The sequence below is a fragment of the Notamacropus eugenii genome, chromosome 2, assembly GCF_028372415.1.
Source record: "Notamacropus eugenii isolate mMacEug1 chromosome 2, mMacEug1.pri_v2, whole genome shotgun sequence".
NCBI lineage: Eukaryota > Metazoa > Chordata > Mammalia > Diprotodontia > Macropodidae > Notamacropus > Notamacropus eugenii.
In genome coordinates, this window is record NC_092873.1 from 338027548 (window position 1) to 338051017 (window position 23470).

Below are 23470 nucleotides of genomic sequence, written 5' to 3' on the forward strand. Positions count from 1 at the left end.
ACAAAGAACTTTCAACAATTTTATCTATGAAAGAGTTCAGTAGATAAAAAACATAACCAAGGAAGACAATTTTGAGAGCCATCCAACTATTTTGTCCCACTTCAGCAACAACATTTTCATTCAATGAGTGCACTAATTATAAATGAGATTATCTTTTGTTCTGTGAAACGGTGCAACACAGGCTAGATAGTTGACCTCAGAGTGAGAAGACACATACTAGCTGTGTGACCTTGGGCAATGCTCTCAATGCTCCACTGAGTCAACACTAAGACTTTGTTGCAGAGAAGGGACAGCCCTGCATTGCTTGCTCCTCATCTATATCAATGACATCACAAGTTCAGTTCTGTCCTCTCTCTTTTCGCCAGATTTTAACAAGTTCTCTGCCACCCAACCCCAATCCTCTTAGCAATACTATTATAAAGACTTAAAAATAACCAAATGAATTTTTACAAACATCTATAACTCAGGTTTTTATGCTCTGCTCCTAACGGAAGAACAACAGTCCGGATTTGTATAAGTCTGTAAGTCAACAAGCATTTTAATAAGGATATTAAGCACTAAGGATACGAAGAAAGGTAAAAACACAATCCTCTGCTTTCCTGGAGTCCAAATTCTAGTGTAGGGAGACAACATATAAATAACTCATTGGGGCAGCTGTCTGTGCAGTAGACAGAGCACCGGACCTGGAGTCAGGAACACCTGAGTTCAAATCCAGCCTCAGTCACTTACTAGCTTTGTGACCCTGGGCAAGTATCTTAGCCTCTGTCTGCCTCAGCTTCCTCATCCGTAAAATGGAGAGAGTAACAGCACTTGCCTCTCAGGATTAGTGTAAGGATCAAATGAGATAATAATAATAAAACAATCAGCACAGTCCCTGGCACACAGTAAGTGCTATGTAAATGGTAGCTATTGTGCTCTTATTATTAATTAAGTACATAAAAGATATAGAGAGAGTAGATGGGAAGTAATCTATAAGGAAAGGCAATGGCAGCTTTTTGTTTTGTTTTGTTTAAAGCCTGGATATTCTGAACTTGGGCAGTGAGGTGGGACAAGTGGATAGAGGGCCAGATCTAAAGTCAAAAAGACCCATCTTCCTACATTCAAATCCAACCTTGGACACTTACTAGCTGTGTGACCCTGGACAAGTCATTTCACCCTGTCTGCCTCAGTTTCCTCATATGTAAAATGAAATGGAGAAGAAATGGCAAAGCACTCCAGTATCTTTGCCCAGAAAACCCCAGATAGGATCATAAAGAGTTGGACATGACTGAAAACAACTGAACAACAACAAAATCTTGATCTTATCCAGCTCGTTCTGCTTTATGTAACTAAGGAACTTTGATCTGCTCTATTTCCAACCTGGGCCAGGTCCCTCCTGCTCTGGATATGTAAGTGGTGGCTCCCTATTCCTGGAGGCTCACCATATTAATGTCAAACTCAGCACAAACACCCAATCCACATAGTCTACTGCAGATCACAACTCCCAAGCTCATCTGCCTTCCTCAGCCTCCCCAGTAGCAGGGCCACCTCCAACAGACAGGCATGCAAATGTATAAATATGAAAGAAAGGGAAAGGAAACAAGGAAATGGATGGAAGAGAAAGAAAAGGTACAACAGGGTAAAAATCAGGCAGTAACTATTTACATGGCCTAGTGAAAATGATTAACTCCATGCAGCTGATCAAATATAGACAGAGCCCCATAGTACCAGTCGGACAAGGCTGCAAGAGACTCTTTGCACACTGACTGAACCCAGGGAGATGAGGGTGGAACGAAGGAGAGAGCAGAATAAGACATGCCAGGGGCTGCACGGAACCTCTCATCTAACCCTCTGTGCCAAGGCTGAAAAGCCATCCTACTGAAAAAGGCCAAAGCTCAGCATGCTGTTCCCATCAGAGATGGGAGAATCTGGCCCAATGACAAGCTTACACATAAGCCTGGGTGGTACTGTTGGCAGGTCCAAGGAATGGCACCTCATGTCCAGAACCTCCCAGGACCATTACCATTCAGATAACTTGACAGCTGATTATGGGATCATAGTAAGATGAAGTAACACAATGTCACTATGGTTACGGTCATTAAAAAGAAAAAAACATGATCACAGATGATCTTTCATTTAAAATTAAATAAGTTCTCCATACACACTGTCCTCTTCTCTACTCCCCTCTGTCCAGGATGAGTGAAACTTCACCAAGCATGAAAAGCAATCACCAAGTCTCCCTGGCCTTGAGTCCACGGAGGCAGGATTGCCAGGGACTTGGACCACAGTCTCTTCTTTAGTCCTTGTCATTCCCACAAAAAAAGTTGAAAGCTCAGGCTGCCTCAGTGGTCACTGCGATCAAAGCCCCATTACACTGAAGACAACAATTCAAGGGTAGCTCACAGAAATGCCTATTTAATCAAAAAGATTCCATGTGCAGCAGCTTGCGAGTTATATCTCCTACAGCTTATATTTTGGGTGAAAAATAGTCCCACGTGTAGGACTTGTACATTTGCATTTACAGCCTTACTAAAGGTCATGTAAGATTTAGAGATGGAAGGGATCGTAGATTATATGATTATAGATTTGGGACCTTAGGTCATAGATATAGAGCTGAAAGATACTTTTTTTCTAAATTCAATTTATATTATTATCAGTTCCAAATTATCTCCCTCCTCTACCTGCTTCCCCATCGACTTAAATGGTAAGAAATACAAAACCCATAACAAATGGAAAGTTATGCAAAGCAAATCTCCACATCAGCCATGAAGGGGGGGGGGGGAAGGGGAGGAGAGGAGAAAAGCAAGAAAAAGAAAGGGAAAAGATAATGCTTCATCTGCACTCTGAATCCATCAGCTCTTTCTCTGGAGGTAGACAGTATTTTTCATCATGAGTCCTTTGGAACTCTGGTGGGTTACTGTATTAATCAGAGTTTCTAAGTCCAAAAGGAACTTTTTAGAGATTGAGTCTAATCTCTTCATCATTTTACAGGTGAGGCAACAGAGGCTCAGAAAGGTTAAAAGACATATTCTCTGAAGTAGTCTGATCATGCTGTTCTATAACCAAGCATCTCAAGGAAAATTTCTTCTGCTAGTTTTTAGGAATGGTGGCTTTGAGTCTGTTTTTCCTCCCAATCCACAGAGCATCCCTCATGGCCTCTTCCCACTGGCTCAATTCTAGCTTGCAAGTCTCTACCTTGAGCTCACCTACCTGTGCTCAAGGAAGAGGACCAATGGTAACCTTCACTAGGCTTCTAGGGTATAGGTGTGATGGAGTGTGAACCAACAGCATTTGTTCTCATTTACCTCAAGGCCCAGGCTCAGCTATCTTTACAGAACAACCACAACCAAACTGAAGACTTATGCTTTAGCAGAGAGAACACTGACTCTGCAGTCAGAAGACCTGAGTTCGAATCCTAGCTCTGCCACTCACTACCTATGTGACTTTGGGCAAGTCACTTCAATCTCTTTAGGTCCCAGTTTCTTCATCTGTAAAGTGGAGATCTGATGACCTCTGAGACCTCTTCGAGCTCTAAATCTATGATCTTGCTGCTTGTAAGCACTGACACACCTATGAGCTTTGTAATCCAGCAATCAGTCTCACACAAGAGAAAAGGCTGAGATTTCTGACTCACCCTCACCCTAATGGCCTCATCTACTCTGCATTCCCTTAGCACCCAAAGCCTTGGTTGGTACTGTACTCATTTAAACTTTATGAGAGGCTACGCTCTCTCAGCGCTCCTAAGGCATTTTCCCAATATGGATTACATTCCCGACTACTCTTTTAGCTTTTTGAAGACAGACCATATCTTCTACTTCTATAATATTCATACTCAAACATACACATGCCCACCCACACAGCAATAGTTCAGGTATGCCTCTTTTTTATAATAAATCTGACATACAAAAACCTGAACACTCCAGATAGATAAATGCAGATGAGGAGGAGGATATTATTCACATCACAAAAAGATGCTTCACTTTAAAGAAGGATTCTCAAAAAGATTTCTTTAAATAAAAGCACCCTCAGAGCATTCCAAATTTGTTTACAGATCATTACCTATTTGACAGACAGCCTGAGATTTAGACACATTTTTATGGGAATAAAAGTCTTGCACAAAGCAAGGAATAACCACCTTCACTGGACTCTGCAACATTCCATCAATGGTCCCTGGCTGCATGTCAAGTCTGGTGCTGAGTGGTACTCACCAAGTAAGGCATCAGAAGATCAGCCAGGTAGACAAAAGATGCTCCAAGGGTGAAGCCAACTGCCACAGGGAAGAAAGCAAAGGCACCAAAATTTCCTGAGGATTCTGCCATCTCAATTGCAGGGGCCAGAAGAGACCAATAGGAAGCAGCTAGCATGACCTGAAGAAAGGAACCCACCAGAATCATTCAAACAGTCACAAGATGGCTTCCATGCTGGATCATCAACATCAGCTCAAGGTAAGTATGACAATTACCATAATGCTGCATCATACTGACCAACCACTTACTTCCAGGCACTAGGTGCCTCCCCAGAACTAATGGTCTAGCCTCAGAGCTCCTCAAAGTTAACACTGTTGGACAATAAGATGAGTCCTTTTATAAAGGATGAGGCAATGAAATGGGTGAGTATAGGGTAGAATGAGTCAGAAATTTGGGTAGCAGCCATTGAGTTCACCTACAATCACTGCATCCCTTTGTTTCCTCTAAGAACTTTCAGTGGAATGCACTGTACGATTTATTTGAAGGTCTTGTCAGTGGGTGTTCATATGCCCACTCACTTCCACTAAATTCTAAGGTCCTCAAGGTTGGGAAATCATTGCTTCTCTATTGCTTTCACATCACCCCACCACCACCACCACCAACACCACCTCACCTACCTCACTCAGTCCTAACATATAAAGTTAAAGTTTTGTGCAATAACTGAACATGGTGACTGACTCTTTTTCTAGGTAACAGTCCCACTGTACTTGATCTGTCCTAGACAGATCATGAACTGGAGTGCTGCACTCAGTTCCAGGCATCACATTTTAGGGAGATCAATGGTAAGCAAGAAAGCATCCAGAAAAGGACAATCTAAGTCAACTCAAGAACATAACTCTTGAGCAGTTTGCTCCCCGGTACTAATTTGCATCTCCTGAGCTCGAAACTGGCCACAACTGTTTATTTTCCAAAATGTTATTACATCTGGTGATATATCAGATTAAGTAATAAATCAAGGTGTAGAAATCAAGGATAAAAATGAACCAATGAATATATTCTAAATTTTGCAAAGTTTCTAAGGACATCTGACCATAGCACCATAAAGTCCAGAGTTGGATATATCCACAAAGAAATCCATAATAGATCTGACATATAGTCATTGAACCCCTACTTGAACACTCTTTTGTAACAGGAAACTCACTAACTCAGAAGGCAGTTATCTGACTCCACTATCCCCTCAAGTTAGCATCCTACATCTCAACACTTAGTAAGGATTGTCCATACTTCTTACCCCCATTTCTATTCACTTCTAAATGCCTTGCCATCTCCCTTCCAGTCCAATCACTCTGCTTCTTCTGGTCTCTTCAAGGTTACCATTGGTCTTCTGGGGGATATTTCTCAGTTCTCATTCTACTTGACCCTTCTACAGCTATAACTCTACTGCCCACCTCAACACCTTGTCCTCCCATGGCTTCTATAATGGTCTTCCTTCCTTCTTGGTTCTTCTACTTGTCTGACCATTGCGTCACAGTTTCCTTTGCAGCCTGAGGCATGAGTGTCCCTCAAAGCTTTGTGCTGAATCCCTATTTTCATAAACCCTCTCTCAGTCATCTCATCAGTTCCTATGTGGTCAGCTAGCATCTCTACGCACACCATGCTCACATCTGTACAGCCAAACAATCTACCTTGTGACATCCAGTTTCCATCACTAAAATCCTGCTGTATATCTCTACCTGGATGTTAACACAGCATCTCAAATTTAACCCATCTAAAATATCCTAAACTGACCCCTCTTGCAAACCATCCTCTTTGAGCAATGCTTTCCTTCCATTCACCCAGGTTCAAAATCTCAAGGTCAATCCTTCACTCTTATGGCACTAGACAAAATCATTTGACCTTTATATGTTTCAGTTTCCTCATCGATAAAATGTCTACATAGCCTCCGAGGTACCTCACCCTTCCAGATCACACTTCACTAGCATAGAAAAACTGTTACTTCTTTGTATTAAGTGGAAATTTACCTTTCTACAACTGGCCTTGGGATAATACAGAATACACCCACTTTCTTTTTATATATAATAGATCTTCAAATACTTGAAGATGAAAAGATCAGGAAAAGTCACTCTCATTCTTGCCTAGGAAGACTGCTTATTCCAAACAAATAGAAACCATTTGAGTAATACAGTAATAAACTCAAGTACAGAAAAATTTTATAATTAAAAGAGAAAAAATGAACCTAAGAAATGTAAAGAATCCAGAAAAGCTTGGCAAGATCTTATAAATTGTCCAACTGAAATACATGAAAATTATACAGTATCAACATTAATCATTTAAATAAAAGGAGTGAATATGTATAGAATGCAATATCCAGATTAACAGAACAAGAAATAGTTTAACTCACCCAATCTCAGAAAAACACATTAAACCACAAATGAATTCTCAGTGGGGAAGAAGGAAGTGAGAACAGGGCTAAGTGGAACTATTAATTCTAATACTGCATAAATTGTTTGCAAAAGGAAAAGAAAGAATCCTATCAAATTCCTTTGATGATAGGGGGCAGGGCCAAGATGGCGGAGTAGAAAGACACACATATGCAGGCTCTCCCCACACAGCCCATAAAATACCTGTAGAGAGGGACTCTCAACAAATTCTGGAGCAGCAGAAGTGGAAAACAACACAGTGAAGGAGACTTCCAGCCCAGAGTGACCTGAAAGGCCCATGGGAAACATCTGTTGCACTGGACGCGGAGAGGGGCCCAGCCTAGCCATGGCCATGCAGCGCGACTCTGGGAGGAGGATACCTCAAGGGCGGAATCTCTAGCCAGAGCAGCAGCAGCAGGTCCACAGATCCCTCAACCCACAGGAGCCAAAGGTCAGTGACAGAGTTTTTTCAGCTGGCCAGGAAGGGAGAAAAGCCTTCCCACAGCTGCAGCTTCAGGCAGCGCCCACAGAGGCCATATCGGGTGGATGGCAGCAGTTCCCACAGCAGCCCCTACAGCAGCCTGCATCCATTGTTGGAGCGTAAAACCCCTGGGGGCACTGAGGAACTGAATATTACCTCAGCCCTCTGTAGAGGCCCTGAGGGAGCTGACCTTTATCTCACACTGAATGGCGGCCCTGACCCACAGCTTATCTGAAAATCAGCCACCCGTGCTGGTTTGGTGGAACTGGAGGCCAGGTGGCTGTGGAGAGGTAACTGCTAAGATTCTGGGCACAAAAATCTCTCCCTACTCCCAGACCAGTGTACATGCTTGATTGTGCCACCTTGGAGGAACTGAGATCTTACAGATTCCCAGAGTATACCCTACTATTGACAAAGGACCCAAAAGTCAAGTAACTGGTTGGGAAAATGCCCAAAAAAGGGAAAAAAAATAAGACTATAGAAGGTTACTTTCTTGGTGAACAGATAATTCCTCCCATCCTTTCAGATGAGGAAGAACAATGCTTAGAATCAGGGAAAGACATAAAAGTCAAGGCTTCTCTATCCCAAACATCCAAAATAAATATTCAATGGGCTCAGGCCATGGAAGAGCTCAAAAAGGATTTTGAAAATCAAGTAAGAGGGGTGGAGGAAAAATTGGGAAGAAAAATGAGAGAGATGCAAGAAAATCATGAAAAGCGGGTCAGCATCTTGCTAAAGGAGACCCAAAAAAATGCTGAAGAAAATAACACCTTGAAAAATAGGCTAACTCAATTGGCAAAAGAGATTCAAAAAGCCAATGAGGAGAAGAATGCTTTCAAAAGCAGAATCAGTCAAATGGAAAAGGAGGTTCAAAAGCTCACTGAACAAAATAGTTCTTTAAAAAATAGAATGAAACAGATGGAGGTTAATGACTTTATGAGAAACCAAGAAATCACAAAACAAAACCAAAAGAATGAAAAAATGGAAGACAATGTGAAATATCTCACTGGAAAAACAACTGACCTGGAAAACTGATCCAGGAGAGACAACTTAAAAATTATGGGACTACCTGAAAGCCATGATCAAAAAAAGAGCCCAGACATCATCTTTCATGAAATTATCAAGGAAAACTGCCCTGAGATTCTAGAACTAGGGGGCAAAATAAATATTGAAAGAATCCACCAATCACCTCCTGAAAGAGATCCAAAAAGAGAAACTCCTAAGAACATTGTGGCCAAATTCCAGAGTCTCCCTGGTCAAGGAGAAAATATTGCAAGCAGCTAGAAAGAAACAATTCAAGTATTGTGGAAAAACAATCAGGATAACACAAAATCTAGCAGCTTCTACATTAAGGGATCAAAGGGCATGGAATATGATATTCCAGAAGTCAAAGGAACTAGGACTAAAACCAAAAATCACCTACCCAGCAAAACTGAGTATAATACTTCAGGGGGAAAAATGTCTTTCAATGAAATAGAGGACTGTCAAGCATTCTTGATGAAAAGACCAGAGCTGAAAAGAAAGTCTGACTTCCAAACACAAGAATCAAAGAAGCATGAAAAGGTAAACAGCAAGGAGAAATCATAAGGGACTTATTAAAGTTCAACTATTTACATTCCTACACGGAAAGACAATATTTGTAACTCTTGAAACTTTTTTCAGTATCTGGGTAGTTGGTGGGATTACACACACACACACACACACACACACACACACACACACACACACACACACACACACACACAGAGCACAGGGTGAAGTGAATAGGATGGGATCATATCTTAAAAAAATGAAATTAAGTGGTAAGAGAGAAATATATTGGGAGGAGAAAGGGAGAAATGGAACAGGGCAAATTATCTCATAAAAGAGGCAAGTAAAAGACTTTTCAGTGGAGGGAAAAAGGGAGAAGAAGGTGAGAAAAAACATGAAGATTACTCTCATCACATTCAATTAAAGGAAGGAATAAAATGCACACTCATTTTGGTATGACAACCTATCTTACAATACAGGAAAGTGGGGGAGAAGGGGATAAGTAGGGTGGGGGGGATGATGGAAGGGAGGGCAGTGGGAGGAGGGAGCAATTTGAAGTCAACACTCTTGGGGAGGGACAGGATCAAAAGAGAGAGCAGAAGAAATGGGGGGCAGGATAGGATGGAAGGAAATATAGTTAATCTTACACAACATGACTATTATGGAAGTCATTTGCAAAACTACACAGATATAGCCTATACTGAATTGCTTGCCTTCCCAAAGGGGATGGGAGGGGAGGGAGGGATGCGGAGAAGTTGGAACTAAAAGTTTTAGGAACAACTGTTGAGTATTGTTCTTGCATACAAGTAGGAAATAAGAAATACAGGTAACGGGGTATAGACAGTTATCTTGCCCTACAGGACAAAACAGAAGACGGGGATAAGGGAAGGGAGGGATGTTAGAAGGAAGGACAGATTGGTGATGGGGCAATTAGAATGCTCGGTGTTTTGGGGTGGGGGAGGGAGAAATGGGGAGAAAATTTGGAACTCAAAATATTATGGAAATGAATGTTGAAAACTTAAATAAATAAATTTAAATACAAAAAAAAAATTCCTTTGATGATACAAATATGGTCTTGAAATATGAACCAGAAAGAGACAGAGAAAGAAACCATTATTCCTAATGTTTATTAATGCAAAAACTGAATAAAATATTAGCAAATATGATATAACATATTAGAAGGCTTATACACTAATATCTGGTTGGATTTATACCATCAATGCAAAGCCAGTTCAATATTAGGAAAACTAGAAACATAACAGTTCATATGAATAATAAAAAGAAAAAAATCACAAAATTTAATAAATAAATGCTGAAAAATCTGTTGACAAAATATAATAACTATTTCAGTTCAAAATATTAAGAAGTGTAGGAATAAATGGACATTTCTTTAATATGATGAAGAATATTTATCTAAAATCAAAAAGTCCCCTTCATAGTTCATGAAGAAATAATCTAAGTCTATCTAATAATATCAAGAAGAAAGCAAGGATGTCATCGCTGTTATGTAATGTAATGTAGTGTAGTAAATGGTAGCTATAGTAATTACATTAAGAAAAGGAAACTGAGTGAATAAGCACAGGAAGACAAAATTAAATTATTGGTTTTTGCAGATGTTATTATAAACTCTAGAAATTAAACAAAAAACTGGAAAAAAGGCAACAAAAGAAGTAACAGGATGTGTTTTATATACATATGTGCATACATAGATATAGATATCAAAGAAAACCCAGCAGGAAGAGATGGCAATAAAAATTCTATTCAAAATAACTAAGAAAATGAATAAAATATTTAGAAGCATATCTACCAACTGAAATACAGGAATTACATAACTACAACTGCAAACACTATTTAAAGAAATAAAGATAGAGTTAAATAAGTAGCAAGATAGTAAACTATTTATGAATGGGCCATATCAATATATTAAAAACTAACAATATTACCTAAATCAATTTACTTTTTAAATTTCTATATCAATCAAAACACTAATGGTTATTTTATAGAGCAAGAAAAAAATAACAAAATTCATATGGACGAACAAAAAGATCAAGAATCTTGAGGAAAATAAGGTAGTAAATATAATACCATATTACATACTATACTACAAAGTGGTAATCATCAAAACTTTGTTATTAAAAAAAGAAACGTGGATCAGTGGAACAAATTAGTTATACAACATACAAAAGTAAATAAGCATATTAGCACAGTTCAGGCATGTCTGAATAAACCCAAAGACAAAGAGGTAAAATAGACTCACTATTCAATAGAAACTACTAGAAAAAGTGGAAAGCAGTCTGGTAGAAATTAGGTTTAGATCAACCTTTCACATCATATGCCATAAGAAATTACAACTGGATACATGACCTTGATATAAAAGGTTACTGCACAAAAAAATTAAAGAAGCAGGGAAGAAGGTGCCATTCTCAATCATAGAAAAGAAGGAAATTCTTGATTAAGAAGAGATTAAAGAGTATCACAGGACATAAAATGAATGATTTCAATTAAATAAAATTGGGGAAAATTGCTACAAACAAATCAATGTAGGTAAAATTAGAAGGGAATTTTTCTAGTTAACTGGAAAAAATGTTTATAATGAATTTCTCTGATAAAAGTCTGATAGTTAAGATATATAAGGAATGGAATCAAAAATATAAGAACGAGAGTCATTCCCCAATAGATAAATGGTCACGGGATATGAACAGGCACTTCTTGAAAGAAGAACAGCAAGATAACAACCATATGAAAAAACAGTCCCAAATTGGTAATAAAAGAAATGGAAATTATCCCTTCCCTTCCCTGCCACAAACAGGTGTTTGTGCTAAATGCTGCCCACACCATCACTATGAGGTCATTTATATCCATCTCACCTCAGTATTTTGTGAGTGAAAGATACAGGAAAAGTAAGTTTTGATAGGAAAGAAAGGAGAGGAGAACAATCAGGTGTTCTGTGGGTCATGTCAGTGAAGAAATGAAAATGGGCACTGAAACATCAAGGGCTTCAGAAGTGTGCTTAGATCGTAAGATCACAAATGGTTACATGTCAGTCCCCCATGACAAAACTCATGGTACCAACAGCCTCTTTTAAAAAATATATATATATATATACATATACATACACACACACACACATATTTATTTAACATTACTTTTTTTTTAAATTTTGAGTTCCAAATTCTCTTCCTTCCTCCCACCACCTTCCCCACCCAAGGCAAGCAATATATCAATTATACATGTGGAATCATGAAAAAAAAAACAAGAAAAATAAAATGAGAAAATTATATTTCAATTTGCACTCAAAGTTCAGTTTTCTCTGTGGAAGTAGATCACATTTTTTCATATTGAGTCTTTCAGAATTGTCTTATGTCATTGTATTGATCAGAGTAGCCAAATCTTTCACAATTGATCATCATTACAACATTGCTGCTATTTTGCACAATGATCTGTTTCTTCTCACTTCATTTTGCATCAGTTCATATAGATCTTGCCATGTTTTTCTGAAACTACCTACCTCATCAGTTTTCTACAGCACAATAATATTCCATCACAATCATATGTCACAACTTGTTCAGCCATTCCCCAATTGATGAACATTCCCTCAATTTCCAATTCTTTGTCACCACAATAAGAGTTGTCATAAATATTTTTGTACATAGAGATCCTTTTCCTTTTTCTTTGATCTTGTTGGGATATAGATCTAGTAGCAGTATTGCCGGGTCAAAAGGTATGCAGAGTTTTACAGCCCTTTGGAAATAGTTCCATACTGTTCTCAAGAATGGTTGAACCAGTTTACTATTCCATCAACATTTCATTAATGTACCTATTTTTCCTTCATCCTCTCCAACACTTGTCATTTCTGATGGGGCAGCTAGGTGGAGCAGTGGATAGAGCACCAGTGCAGGAGTCAGGAGGACCTGAGTTCAAATCTCACCTCAGACACTTGATACTCACTAGCTGTGTGACCTTGGGCAAGTCACTTAACTCCAACTGCCTCATCCTGGGTCATCTCCAGTCATCCTGATGAATATCTAGTCACTGGATTCAGATGGTTCTGGAGGAGAAGTGAGGCTGGTGACCTGCACAGCTCTCCCTCACTCAAAAACAAAGTCAAGTGCAAGTCATGTCACTACTTCTCTGATGGCATGGTCTTCTTAGGCAACAAAGGATGAACACCCACATTTCTGATAGGTGTGAGGTGGCACCTCAGAGTTTTTTTAATTTGCATTTCTCTCATCAATAATGATTTTAAGCATTTTTTAATGTGACTACAGAAAGATCTGACTTCTTGTTTTGAAAACTGCCTGTTCATATCCCTTGACCATTTTTTCAACTGGGGAATGGCTCTTAATTTTTATAAATTTGACTCAGTTCTATACTCAGTATATATTTGAGAAATGAGGTCTTTTTGACATCTATTTCTTCATTGTCTATGGCATCTTTTAGCAAAATATAGATTCCATGACTATCTCTTTTAATTAGGTCTATTTTTGCTTTGTCTGAGATATTCACTGGTACCCCCTGCCGTTCTTTAGTTTAGCTGAAGCATATCAGATTCTGTTGCAGCTCTTTATTTTTACTGTGTGTGTGTGTGTCTTTCTTTTTCAAGTATGTCTCTTGTAAATAACATTGTTGGATTCTAGTTTCTAATTCACTCTGCTATCCACTTAATGAGTTCACTCTATTCACATTCACAGTTATGATTACTGTGTATTTTGCTCCATCATATCTTCTCCTCCTTCTCCTTCTTCTCATTCTTCCTTCTTCTATTCCTCCTCCACCTCCTCTTTCCTCTGCTCCTATCTTTGTCTCTCTGTTTCTCTCTCTATCTCTCTCTGCTGTCTCTCCTCAAAAGTTTATTTTGCTTCTAACCATGACTTCCTTTAATCTGTCCTCCCTTTAATCATCTCTTTCCCCTTTCTCTAATCTCCTTCCCCCACTATTTCTCTACTCAGTAAATTACACTCCTATATACCATTAAGTGAGTGTGTGTGTATGTATACATACATACAATCTTCCCTCTTCTAACTAATTCTGATGAGAGTGAAGTTCAAGAATTGCAACTCCCCCATTTTCTCCTCCATTTTAAAAGCTCTTCCATGAACATCTCTTTTATGTGAGAAAATTTCCCCTATTCTTCTTCCTTCTCCCAGTACATCCCTCTCTCTTACCCCTTCATTTTAAACGATCATTCCAACATAATTGACTCACATTCATGCACTCTTATGTAAAATCCTTTTGAGGGGGCGGAGCCAAGATGGCGGAGTAGAAAGACGCACATACACATAGCTCTGAACCCACAACCCATAGAATGGCTACAGGGAAGTAACTCACGGAGAATTCCGCACCCAGAGGCCACGGAACATTGGAGCGAGGGAGATTTCTGTTCCAGAGAGACCTGCAAACCTCTCGCGGCGGGGTCCTTCGCGCTGCGGACTGGGCGCCGGGACTGGGAGCTGAGTGCAGCCCTGCCGCGGCCGCGGCACCGAGAGGAAAAGATCCGAGCAGGCTTCACAGACAGGATCTCCAGCGGCCACGCGGGTCCCTCCACCCACAGAGGGATCTGCAAACCTCTCGCAAAAGGTCCGTCGCGCTGCAGACACAAAGCCCAGCCCAGACCTGCTGCGGCCACGGCTGCGGCACCGAGAGAAACAGATCCGAGCAGGCTTCAGGGACGGGATCTCCAGCGGCCGCACAAGTCCCTCCACCCACAGGTGACAGGGGTGGGTGAGAGAGTCTCTTTGGCGGGTCGAGAGGGGAGTGGGGTGCCCCCATAATTCAGGCCCCCCCTGGGAGGTAGAAGCTGAGAGGTGGCTGCAGACAGGGGCTCCCCAAGCAGGCAGGAGCCTGGATCCATTGCGGAAGGTCTGTGCATAAACCCCCTGAGGGAACTGAGCCTGAGAGGTGGCCCTGCCCCGACCTCAGCACCAGAACATAATCTCATACTGAATAGCAGCCCTGCCCCCGCCAAAAGCCCTGAGGCTGGAAGCAGCATTTGAATCTCAGACCACAAACACGGGCTGGGAGGATCAGGAGGTGAGGTGGGTGTGAGGAAAATATTCAGAGGTCAAGTCACTGGCTGGGAAAATGCCCAGAAAAGGGAAAAGAAATAAGACTATAGAAGGTTACTTTCTTGGCGAACAGGCATTTCCTCCCTTCCTTTCTGATGAGGAAGAACAATGCTTACCATCAGGCAAGGACACAGAAATCAAGGCTTCTGTGTCCCAGCCCACCCAATGGGCTCAGGCCATGGAAGAGCTCGAGAAGAGTTTTGGAGGTCGGGTTGGAGAGGTGGAGGAGGGGCTGGGAGGAGAAATGAGAGACATGAAGTCAAAGCATGAACAGCAGATCAGCTCCCTGCTAAGGGAGACCCAAAAAAATGTTGAAGAAATTAACACCTTGAAAACTAGCCTAACTCAATTGGCAAAAGAGGTTCAAAAAGCCAATGAGGAGAAGAATGCTTTCAAAAGCAGAATTAGCCAAATGGAAAAGGAGATTCAAAAGCTCACTGAAGAAAATAGTTCTTTCAAAATTAGAATGGCACAGATGGAGGCTAATGACTTTATGCAAAACCAAGAAATCACAGAACAAAGAGAGAAGAATGGAAAAATGGAAGATAATGTGAAATATCTCATTGGAAAAACAACAGACCTGGAAAATAGATCCAGGAGAGACAATTTAAAAATTATGGGACTACCTGAAAGCCATGATCAAAAGAAGAGCCTAGACATCATCTTTCATGAAATTATCAAGGAAAACTGCCCTGAGATTCTAGAACCAGAGGGCAAGATAAATGTTCAAGGAATCCACAGAACACCGCCTGAAAGAGATCCAAAAAGAGAAACTCCTAGGAACATTGTGGCCAAATTCCAGAGTTCCCAGGTCAAGGAGAAAATACTGCAGGCAGCTAGAAAGAAACAATTCAAGTATTGTGGAAATACAATCAGGATAACACAAGATCTAGCAGCCTCTACATTAAGGGATCGAAGGGCATGGAACAGTATATTCCAGAAGTCAAAGGAACTAGGACTAAAACCAAGAATCACCTACCCAGCAAAACTGACTATAATACTTCAGGGGAAAAAATGGTCTTTCAATGAAATAGAGGATTTTCAAGTATTCTTGATGAAAAGACCAGAGCTGAAAAGAAAATTTGACTTTCAAACACAAGAATGAAGAGAACCATGAAAAGGTGAACAGCAAAGTGAAGTCATAAGGGACTTACTAAAGCTGAACTGTTTACATTCCTACATGGAAAGACAATATTTGTAACTCTTGAAACATTTCAGTATCTGGGTACTGGGTGGGATTACACATGCACACACGCTCACATACATAGAGACAGAGGGCACAGAGTGAATTGAATAGGATGGGATCATATCTTTAAAACAAAATGAAATCAAGCAGTGAGAGAGAAATATATTGGGAGGAGAAAGGGAGAAATTGAATGGGGCAGGTTATCTCTCATAAAAGAGGCAATCAAAAGACTCATTAGTGGAGGGATAAAGAGGGGAGGTGAGAGAAAAACATGAAGTCTACTCTCATCACATTCCACTAAAGAAAAGAATAAAGTGCACACTCATTTTGGTAGGAAAACCTATCTCACAATACAGCAAAGTGGGGGATAAGGGGACAAGCAGGGTGGGGGGGATGATAGAAAGGAGGGCATGAGGAGGAGAGTGCAATTCGAGGTCGACACTCATGGGGAGGGATAGGATCAAAAGAGAATAGAAGTAATGGGGGACAGGATAGGATGGAGGGAAATATAGTTAGTCCTATACAACACAACTATTATGGAAGTCATTTGCAAAACTACACAGATATGGCCTATATTGAATTGCTTGCCTTCCAAAGGGAAGGGATGGAGAGGGAGGGAGGTAAAGAAGTTGGAACCCAAAGTGTTAGGATCAGCTGTCGAGTAATGTTCTTGCCACTAGGAAATAAGAAATACAGGTAAAGGGGTATAGAAAGCTATCTGGCCCTACAGGACAAAAGAGAAGACGGAGACAAGGGCAGAGAGGGATGATAGAAGAGAGAGCAGATTGGTCATAGGGGCAATTAGAATGCTTGGTGTTTGGGGGGGGAGGGGATAAAAGGGGAGAAAATTTGTAACCCAAAATTTTGTGAAAATGAATGTTAAAAGTTAAATAAATAAATTTAATAATAAAAAAAAAAAGTAAAATCCTTTTAATTCTTCTAATAAAGATAAAGTTCTTAAGAATTACATATATCACCTTCCCATATAGGAATGTAAACAGTTTGCGTCTCTGATGATTACACTTTCATGTTTACCCTTTTATGCTTCTCTTGAGTTGCGTTTGAATGCTAAATTTTCTATTCAGCTCTGGTCCTTTCATCAGGAATGCTTGAAAGTCCTCTACTTCATTAAATGTCCATTTTTCCCCTGAAGGAGTATGCCTAGTTTTGCTGGGTAGGTGATTCTTAGTTGTATTTCGAGCACACCTTTGCCTTCTAGAATATCATATTCTAAGTTGTCCATCCCTTTAATGTGGAAGCAGCTAGATCTTGTGTGATCCTGACTGTGGCTCCACAATATCTGAATTGTTTGTTTTTGGCTGCTTGATGTATTATCTCTCTGACCTGGGAGCTCTGAATTTAGCTCCAGTTTTTACTTTGGGATTTCTTTCACAAGGTGATTGGCAGATTCTTCCAATTTCTATTTTACCCTCTGGATCTAAGATATCAGGGCAGTTTTCCTTGAAAGTTGATGTCTATTCACTTTCTTTAATCATGGCTTTTAGGAATTCCAATAATTCTTAAATTATCTCTCCTCAATCTATTTTCCAGGTCAGTTGTTTTTCTGATATTTCATATTTTCTTCTATATTTTCATTCTTTTGACTTTGTTTTATTGTTTCTTGATATCTCATAGAGTCATTAGCTTCTACTTGCCCAATTCTAAATTTTAAGTAATTTTTTTCTTCTGTAAAATTTTGTACCCCTTTTTCCATTTGACCAATTCTGCTTTTTAAGGAACTGTTTTCTTCAGCAAATTTTTGTGCCTCTTTTACCATTAGGCCAGTTCTCTTTTAAGTATATCTTCTTCAGTATTTTTTTGTGTCTCTCTTACCAACCTTGTTGACTCTCTTTTCATAATTCTCTTGCTTCACTTTCATTTCTTTTCCCAATTTTTCCTCTATCACTCTTATCTCTTTAACTCTTCTAAGAATTCTTATCAGGTGTAGGCCCAAGGAGCATTTTTCTTTGAGGGTTTGGTTTTTTTGCAACTGTTTTCACATTGTTGTCTTCTGAGTTTATGTCTTAGTATTCCCTGCCATCGTAGTAGCCTTTTATGGTCATATTTTTCTTTTGTTTTTTTTTTTACTTATTTTTCCAGCCTATTTCTTGACTTTGAAATTTATGTCAAAGTTAGGCTCTGCTCACCTGGGAGTGGGGATGCACTATTGCAAGTCTCAGGCTTCTTCGTGCTGCTGTTTCATAGCTTGTTCTGGGGGAATACAAGTTTTTGGTGCTTCCAACCAAGGTAACATGATCCTGGGAGAGACATGGTCACTGATCTCCTGATCTATCCTCTGGTCTTTACCCTGGAAGTGCCCTTGGTCCTTGCAGCCACAAGCTCTATCACTCCACTTTGCTTTGGAACTGTGATCAGGGCCTCTCCTTGCTTGGAACTGTGACCAGGGCCTCTCCTCCCTTGAGACTGACAACCAGCACTCCTTTCCACCCTAGAACTGCAACTTAGAACTGTGTGGGGGTAACAGAGTTGTCAAGCAGTGCCAGAAAAGGGTGCCCTGTAATCTTTTTCTGTCCAACCCCCTCACCAACTCGTGGCTTAGAGCTCCCAAAACTGCTGCTCCTACTGCAATTGCTGTTTCTGCTGACTCATGAGTACGCCATGGACATGCCTCTACCCCAGAGTTACAAACTTCTCCAGTCAACCTCCTAAGTTTTCTTAGGCCAGGAAAAATGCCTCCTCCTGAACTTTTGCTGGCTCTACCACTCCAAAATTTTATTTTAGGCATTATTTTAAAAGTGTTTGGAGGGGGATGGTGAGAGAATTCAGCTGAGTTATTTCTAATTTACCATCATGGCTCCCACCAACAGCCCTCTCATAACAATGACCAAGAAATCTCTCTCAAACAATTGTGCCTTGTGCCACAGATATGAATTCAAACTCTTCAAACTAGACAAGAACAAGTAGAAGAAAACAGAGGCATTAAGTCAATCTCTAAGTCAAGTAGATGGCATTACGCAAAAGAATCTCACATTCATCTCAGGCTCCAGCTTCTAAGGTACCCAGAGCAGTAGATGGCCTATTCTGAAGGAGACTAAGTCATCACAAATCCCGATTCTTGGTATACCAAAGGTAACCTTTGATTCTGACAATTAAAATACCAGGAAGTCAATACCCATGACACACACAAAGGGTATCTTTGTGTAGGCCTCATTTCCCACCATCTTGAGATGACATGGAGTGCAAAAAAACAGAGAAAACAATAACCCCCCAGGACCTAATCACTACCTATTATTTCTCTAACACTAGGGTTTCAGAACTGTAAGCGATTCTGAACTTCTAAGAATCAGAGCTATAGTGAGCACCAACAATGACTCTGGGCACAGTGATCACAAGATTTTGGAGGATGGGAACCCTTATGTGCTAATGGCACTTGAAATCCTATGGCAAGAAAATGCAGTGCTCCTCTCCATGATTCAGAGTCAGTGTCTGCTGAGGTGAAATCCTCTCATCCTGCCTTCTCTCCCCATATTCACATCCCTATTCACTTCTCTAACTCTTACTCTCCTCCACCATCCTGTTCTACTGTTCCCTCTAAAAGTCCCATTTGATTGTTAACAAACTTCCCTTTTTCCTAGACCTCTTAACAGGTCAGCATTTATTATATAAATTAGTAAGCCTCTATTAAGTACCTACTATATGTCAAGCACAGAATACTGGGAATATTAGGCCCTGGGGATGCAAAAACAATGAAAAAACAATCCATAAGGAGCATCACAGCCTTTTTGGTTCTTTGTGCTAATGAAAACTTGCCTCCTCTCAGGAAGCACAGAATCTCTGGCCAACAAACCCCTTCAATACTAAATATTCCTTCTGTTATGGCTCCTAAAGCACTGGGCCAGGAGTCAGTTAGTCAGTCAGGCAATCAGTCAACTACCATTTATTAAGTACCTAAGTATATGCCAGGCACTGTGCAAAGCCTGGAGGAAAAGGCAAAGGCAAAGGCATACTGATTGCTCCTCATTGTCATTTCTAAAACCCAACAACCTCCCTTCCTGTGAGGTTCACTCTATTTTTATCATTGAATCCAATTCCTTGTCACAGTCATCTATCAAGCATCCAACTTATTCTCCTTTTCTCACAAAGTTCACTATTTAATTCAGTCTTTCTCTCCACTCCCATTCCTGCATCATACAGGGAGACCAGGTGATGCCCCCTTAAGCACTATTCCTTTCCCCATTCATGAACCTACCGAACTCTGATGATCGTTCTTCATCTCAGCAACACAAAAAGATAGTCGTAACCTTAACCTGACCATTGCCCATAACGATTTATCTCCTTGACCCAGAACTACACAACTCCTCTCCTTTATTCCATAACCTCCTATCCTTCCTTCTCTCACTCAACAGGATTTCTCTTAAACCTGTTCTTCTGGTTCACTGCGACCTACAGCTCTTCCACACCTACCTGTTCTTTAAGTTCACTGCCCTTACTCTGACCTCACTTCTCACTTCTTTCCTCTCACATTCCTGCCCTTGTGGTTAATCATTTTAGCCATTTACTACCAACCCTTGAATCTCTTTTCCTGTTATTTTTCCATCAGTCATGCTTTACCACACTATTCACTTTCTCTGTTACCTGTAACACACTGCTCAACATCCCTGCACAAAATCACATCATTGTGCTTACAAATCTACATGATTTCATCTCAGCTGAAATATTACTGCAGCACAGCAATTCTTTTATTCTTCTGACTCTCAACAGACTCTCCATAGCAGCTGTTCAAAAGCTCTCCTCTCCTAAACTTCCTATATCACTTTCTCAGTCAAGTACCTTGCTTCTTTATTGTTTAAAAAAAAGAGAGACCATCTGCTGTGAGCTCTCTCTTCCTCCCTGCTCCACACCACAAAAATCTCCTTCTTTATATTCTATCACTTTCTCCTTTGCTATAGTGTCCGATAAAGAAGTGGCCCTTCTTGATAAAGCTAACACTTTCACCTTTTTTTTTTTTTTAAATCTTCCATCTGTTCCTATTCACTGGGTCCTTTCTTTCTGCTCACAAAAATGTCTACTTCTCCATCCATCCTTAAAAAACCTTCATAACCTCACATCTCCCCAGTCTTTCACCCTCCATCTCTTCAACCTTTCATAGTCAAAAGTTCTAGAAAGAGTCAGCTATATTGATTGCCTCTATTTCCTGACCTCTCATTCACTTCTCAGTATCCTGTAATCTAGCTTCTGATACCACCACTCAACAAATATCACTCTTCTCATGGCCCCCAATGATATCACAGCTGCTAAATCCAACAATCACTTCTCAGTTCTAACATCTACTTGACCTCTTTGCAAGTTCTGACACTATCAACCACCCTCTCCCTCCCAAATATACTCTCCTGCCTTGGCTTCTGACACCTCTTCTCCTATGTGGCAAATACTCCTTTTCAGTCTCCTTTACTAAATCTTCATCCTCTCCCATACTAAATATAGTCAGTCAATAATCATTTATTAAAAACCCTATTACATGCCAGGCACCATGATAAGCACTGAAGATATACAAGAGAAAATATGGGCATCCCCCCAGTCTCTGTCCTAGGCCCCTCTCTTCCTACATTCTCTCCTGCAGGGCCATCTCCAATTGTCCTGATCTATATTTTGCCACTGAACCCAGATGGCTCTGGAAGACAGAGTAAGTCCGGTGCCCTTGCACAGCCCTCCCTCATTTACATTTAATTCACTTGCAAATTATGGTATCACTTTCCTGAAGTCATGGTCTTCTACATGAAATGAAGGACAAACAATAATCTGTGAATAGTAGTAGCTGCCCCACTGGGGACCCAACTGGCCAGTTCCAGTTGGGTAACACAGCTCCTTCCTTCCTTCCTTCTTTCCTTCCCTCTGTCCACACAGGGAATCATACCCTTACCTGCGGCTGCTCCACCCAAAGGAAAATAAATTTTGATCACTAAAATTCTGCAAGATATCTTGGGGTTTATGGCTAAATTTCTTTTTAAGGACCATGCCTTAAACCCAAATCACTCTGACTCTCATTGACTGTCCAACAACAGGTCCCAGTCCAAGCCTCACTTGGTCATTATTTTGGGCTCTGATGGCTAAGAATGAGTGTAAATAGCAATTATTTCTGTTTGGCCAAAAACCCTAAGGGTCTTCCTCTCCCAGACTGATTTTGTTTTTTCTGTTGTTTTGTTTTTTAAGACTAGATAAAAGAGGCCATTCTTTGACTCATTTGTTACCTAGCCTTAATCACTGAATGGGCACAGTCTCAATCAAACTGAGACCTGGGAAAGACCTTAACTTTAAAAAGTCAAGGCCTTCCACTGCATCCAGGATTATCTCCAGTCATCTTGATCTATATCTTGCCACTGGACCCAGATGACGCTGGAGGAGAGAGTGATTTTGCACAGCCCTGCCTCACTTAAATCCAATTCACTTGCAAGTCATGACATCACTTCCTCTTTGAGAATGAAGGACAAACAACAAACAAATGAAGAACATTCTCTCCCTCAGTTTCTTCATCAATCTCAATGGGTTCAAGTATCATTTCAATGCAGGCAATTCCCAAATCCAACACCCTCATCACTCTTCTGATCTCTAGTCCCACATCACCATCTATCTTCCTGGTAGACATGAGACCTGTAAGTCTCACTCAACATACAGAAAACATAATTCATTAAACAATTGCTCCTCCAATTTCTGTTGAGAGCATCACCATCCTTCTAGTGATGCAGATTCACCACCTGGTTGTGCTCCACTCTTCCTAAGTCTCCTCAAGTCTTTCTCCATAGAATCCGTCTCTTCTCTCCCATTCTCTTCACTCAAACTAATTTACACCAATTCAGTCCTTTAATTTCTCTCACCTGTACTATTGTAATAGCATCCTAATTCTCCTAATTTACTTAGGAGTAACTTAATAGCTTTCTAAGTCTACCTGCCTGATCTTTCCCACCTCTAATCCATCCCCCATGTAGCTGGTAAACTGATATTCCTAAAACTCACACACACTCTCCTCAAAAATTGTCAATGTCTACTTAATGCCTCTAGGACAAAAATTTTTTAAAAACCATCAGTCTAGCATTTAAGGTTCTCTACCATCTGGCTCCCACCTACCTTTCCAGCCTTGTTTTATATGACTCCCTCTGCCATTCACTCTCTGTTCTAGTTAAACTGTTCCCTATACAAAACATTTCATCTCTGGCCTTTATGCTTCTGTACAGGTAGCTTCCTGCCTTTAGATGTACTCCCTTATCATTCTCACCTAGCAGAATCCATAGCTCCCTCCAAACCACATAAGGCCTCTCCTGGGTAGCCAGGTGTCAGCACTATCTCCCTCATGAAATTACTTTGCATTGCCATATATAGATATAAAGATAGATATAGATGTTATATTTACTTTTAGGCACACCCCCCATATTCTTGTTGTGTTCAGTCATTTAGCTGAGTCTAACTCTTCATGACCCTGTGGACCATATCATCCATGGGATTTTCTTGGCAAAGATACTGGAGTGGTTTGCCATTTCCTTCTCTAGTAGATTAAATCTAACAGAGGTTAAGTGACTTGCCCAGAGTCACACAGCTAGCAAGTGTCTGAGTCTGAATTTGAACCCAGGTCTTCCTCACTGTAGGTCCAGGACTATCCACTGAGTTAT

General features: G+C 40.4%; 1 protein-coding gene across 9 annotated transcripts in view; it reads right to left on the reverse strand.

Annotated features, from left to right (window-relative positions):
* The window catches only part of SLC39A11 (solute carrier family 39 member 11), a 515419-nt gene that overhangs the window by 430413 nt on the left and 61536 nt on the right, over positions 1–23470 (reverse strand). For 6 of the 9 annotated variants that reach the window (XM_072645551.1, XM_072645548.1, XM_072645550.1 and 3 more), the window contains one exon: positions 4188–4346. The exons of 1 other annotated variant lie outside the window; for it this stretch is intronic. In XM_072645551.1, coding sequence (XP_072501652.1) covers positions 4188–4346 — 159 coding nt within the window. Of the gene's footprint in view, positions 1–4187; positions 4347–5614; positions 5651–20058; positions 20148–23470 lie in introns of those variants that run through there. 2 more of the 9 variants (XM_072645553.1, XM_072645554.1) reach the window with 2 other exon arrangements.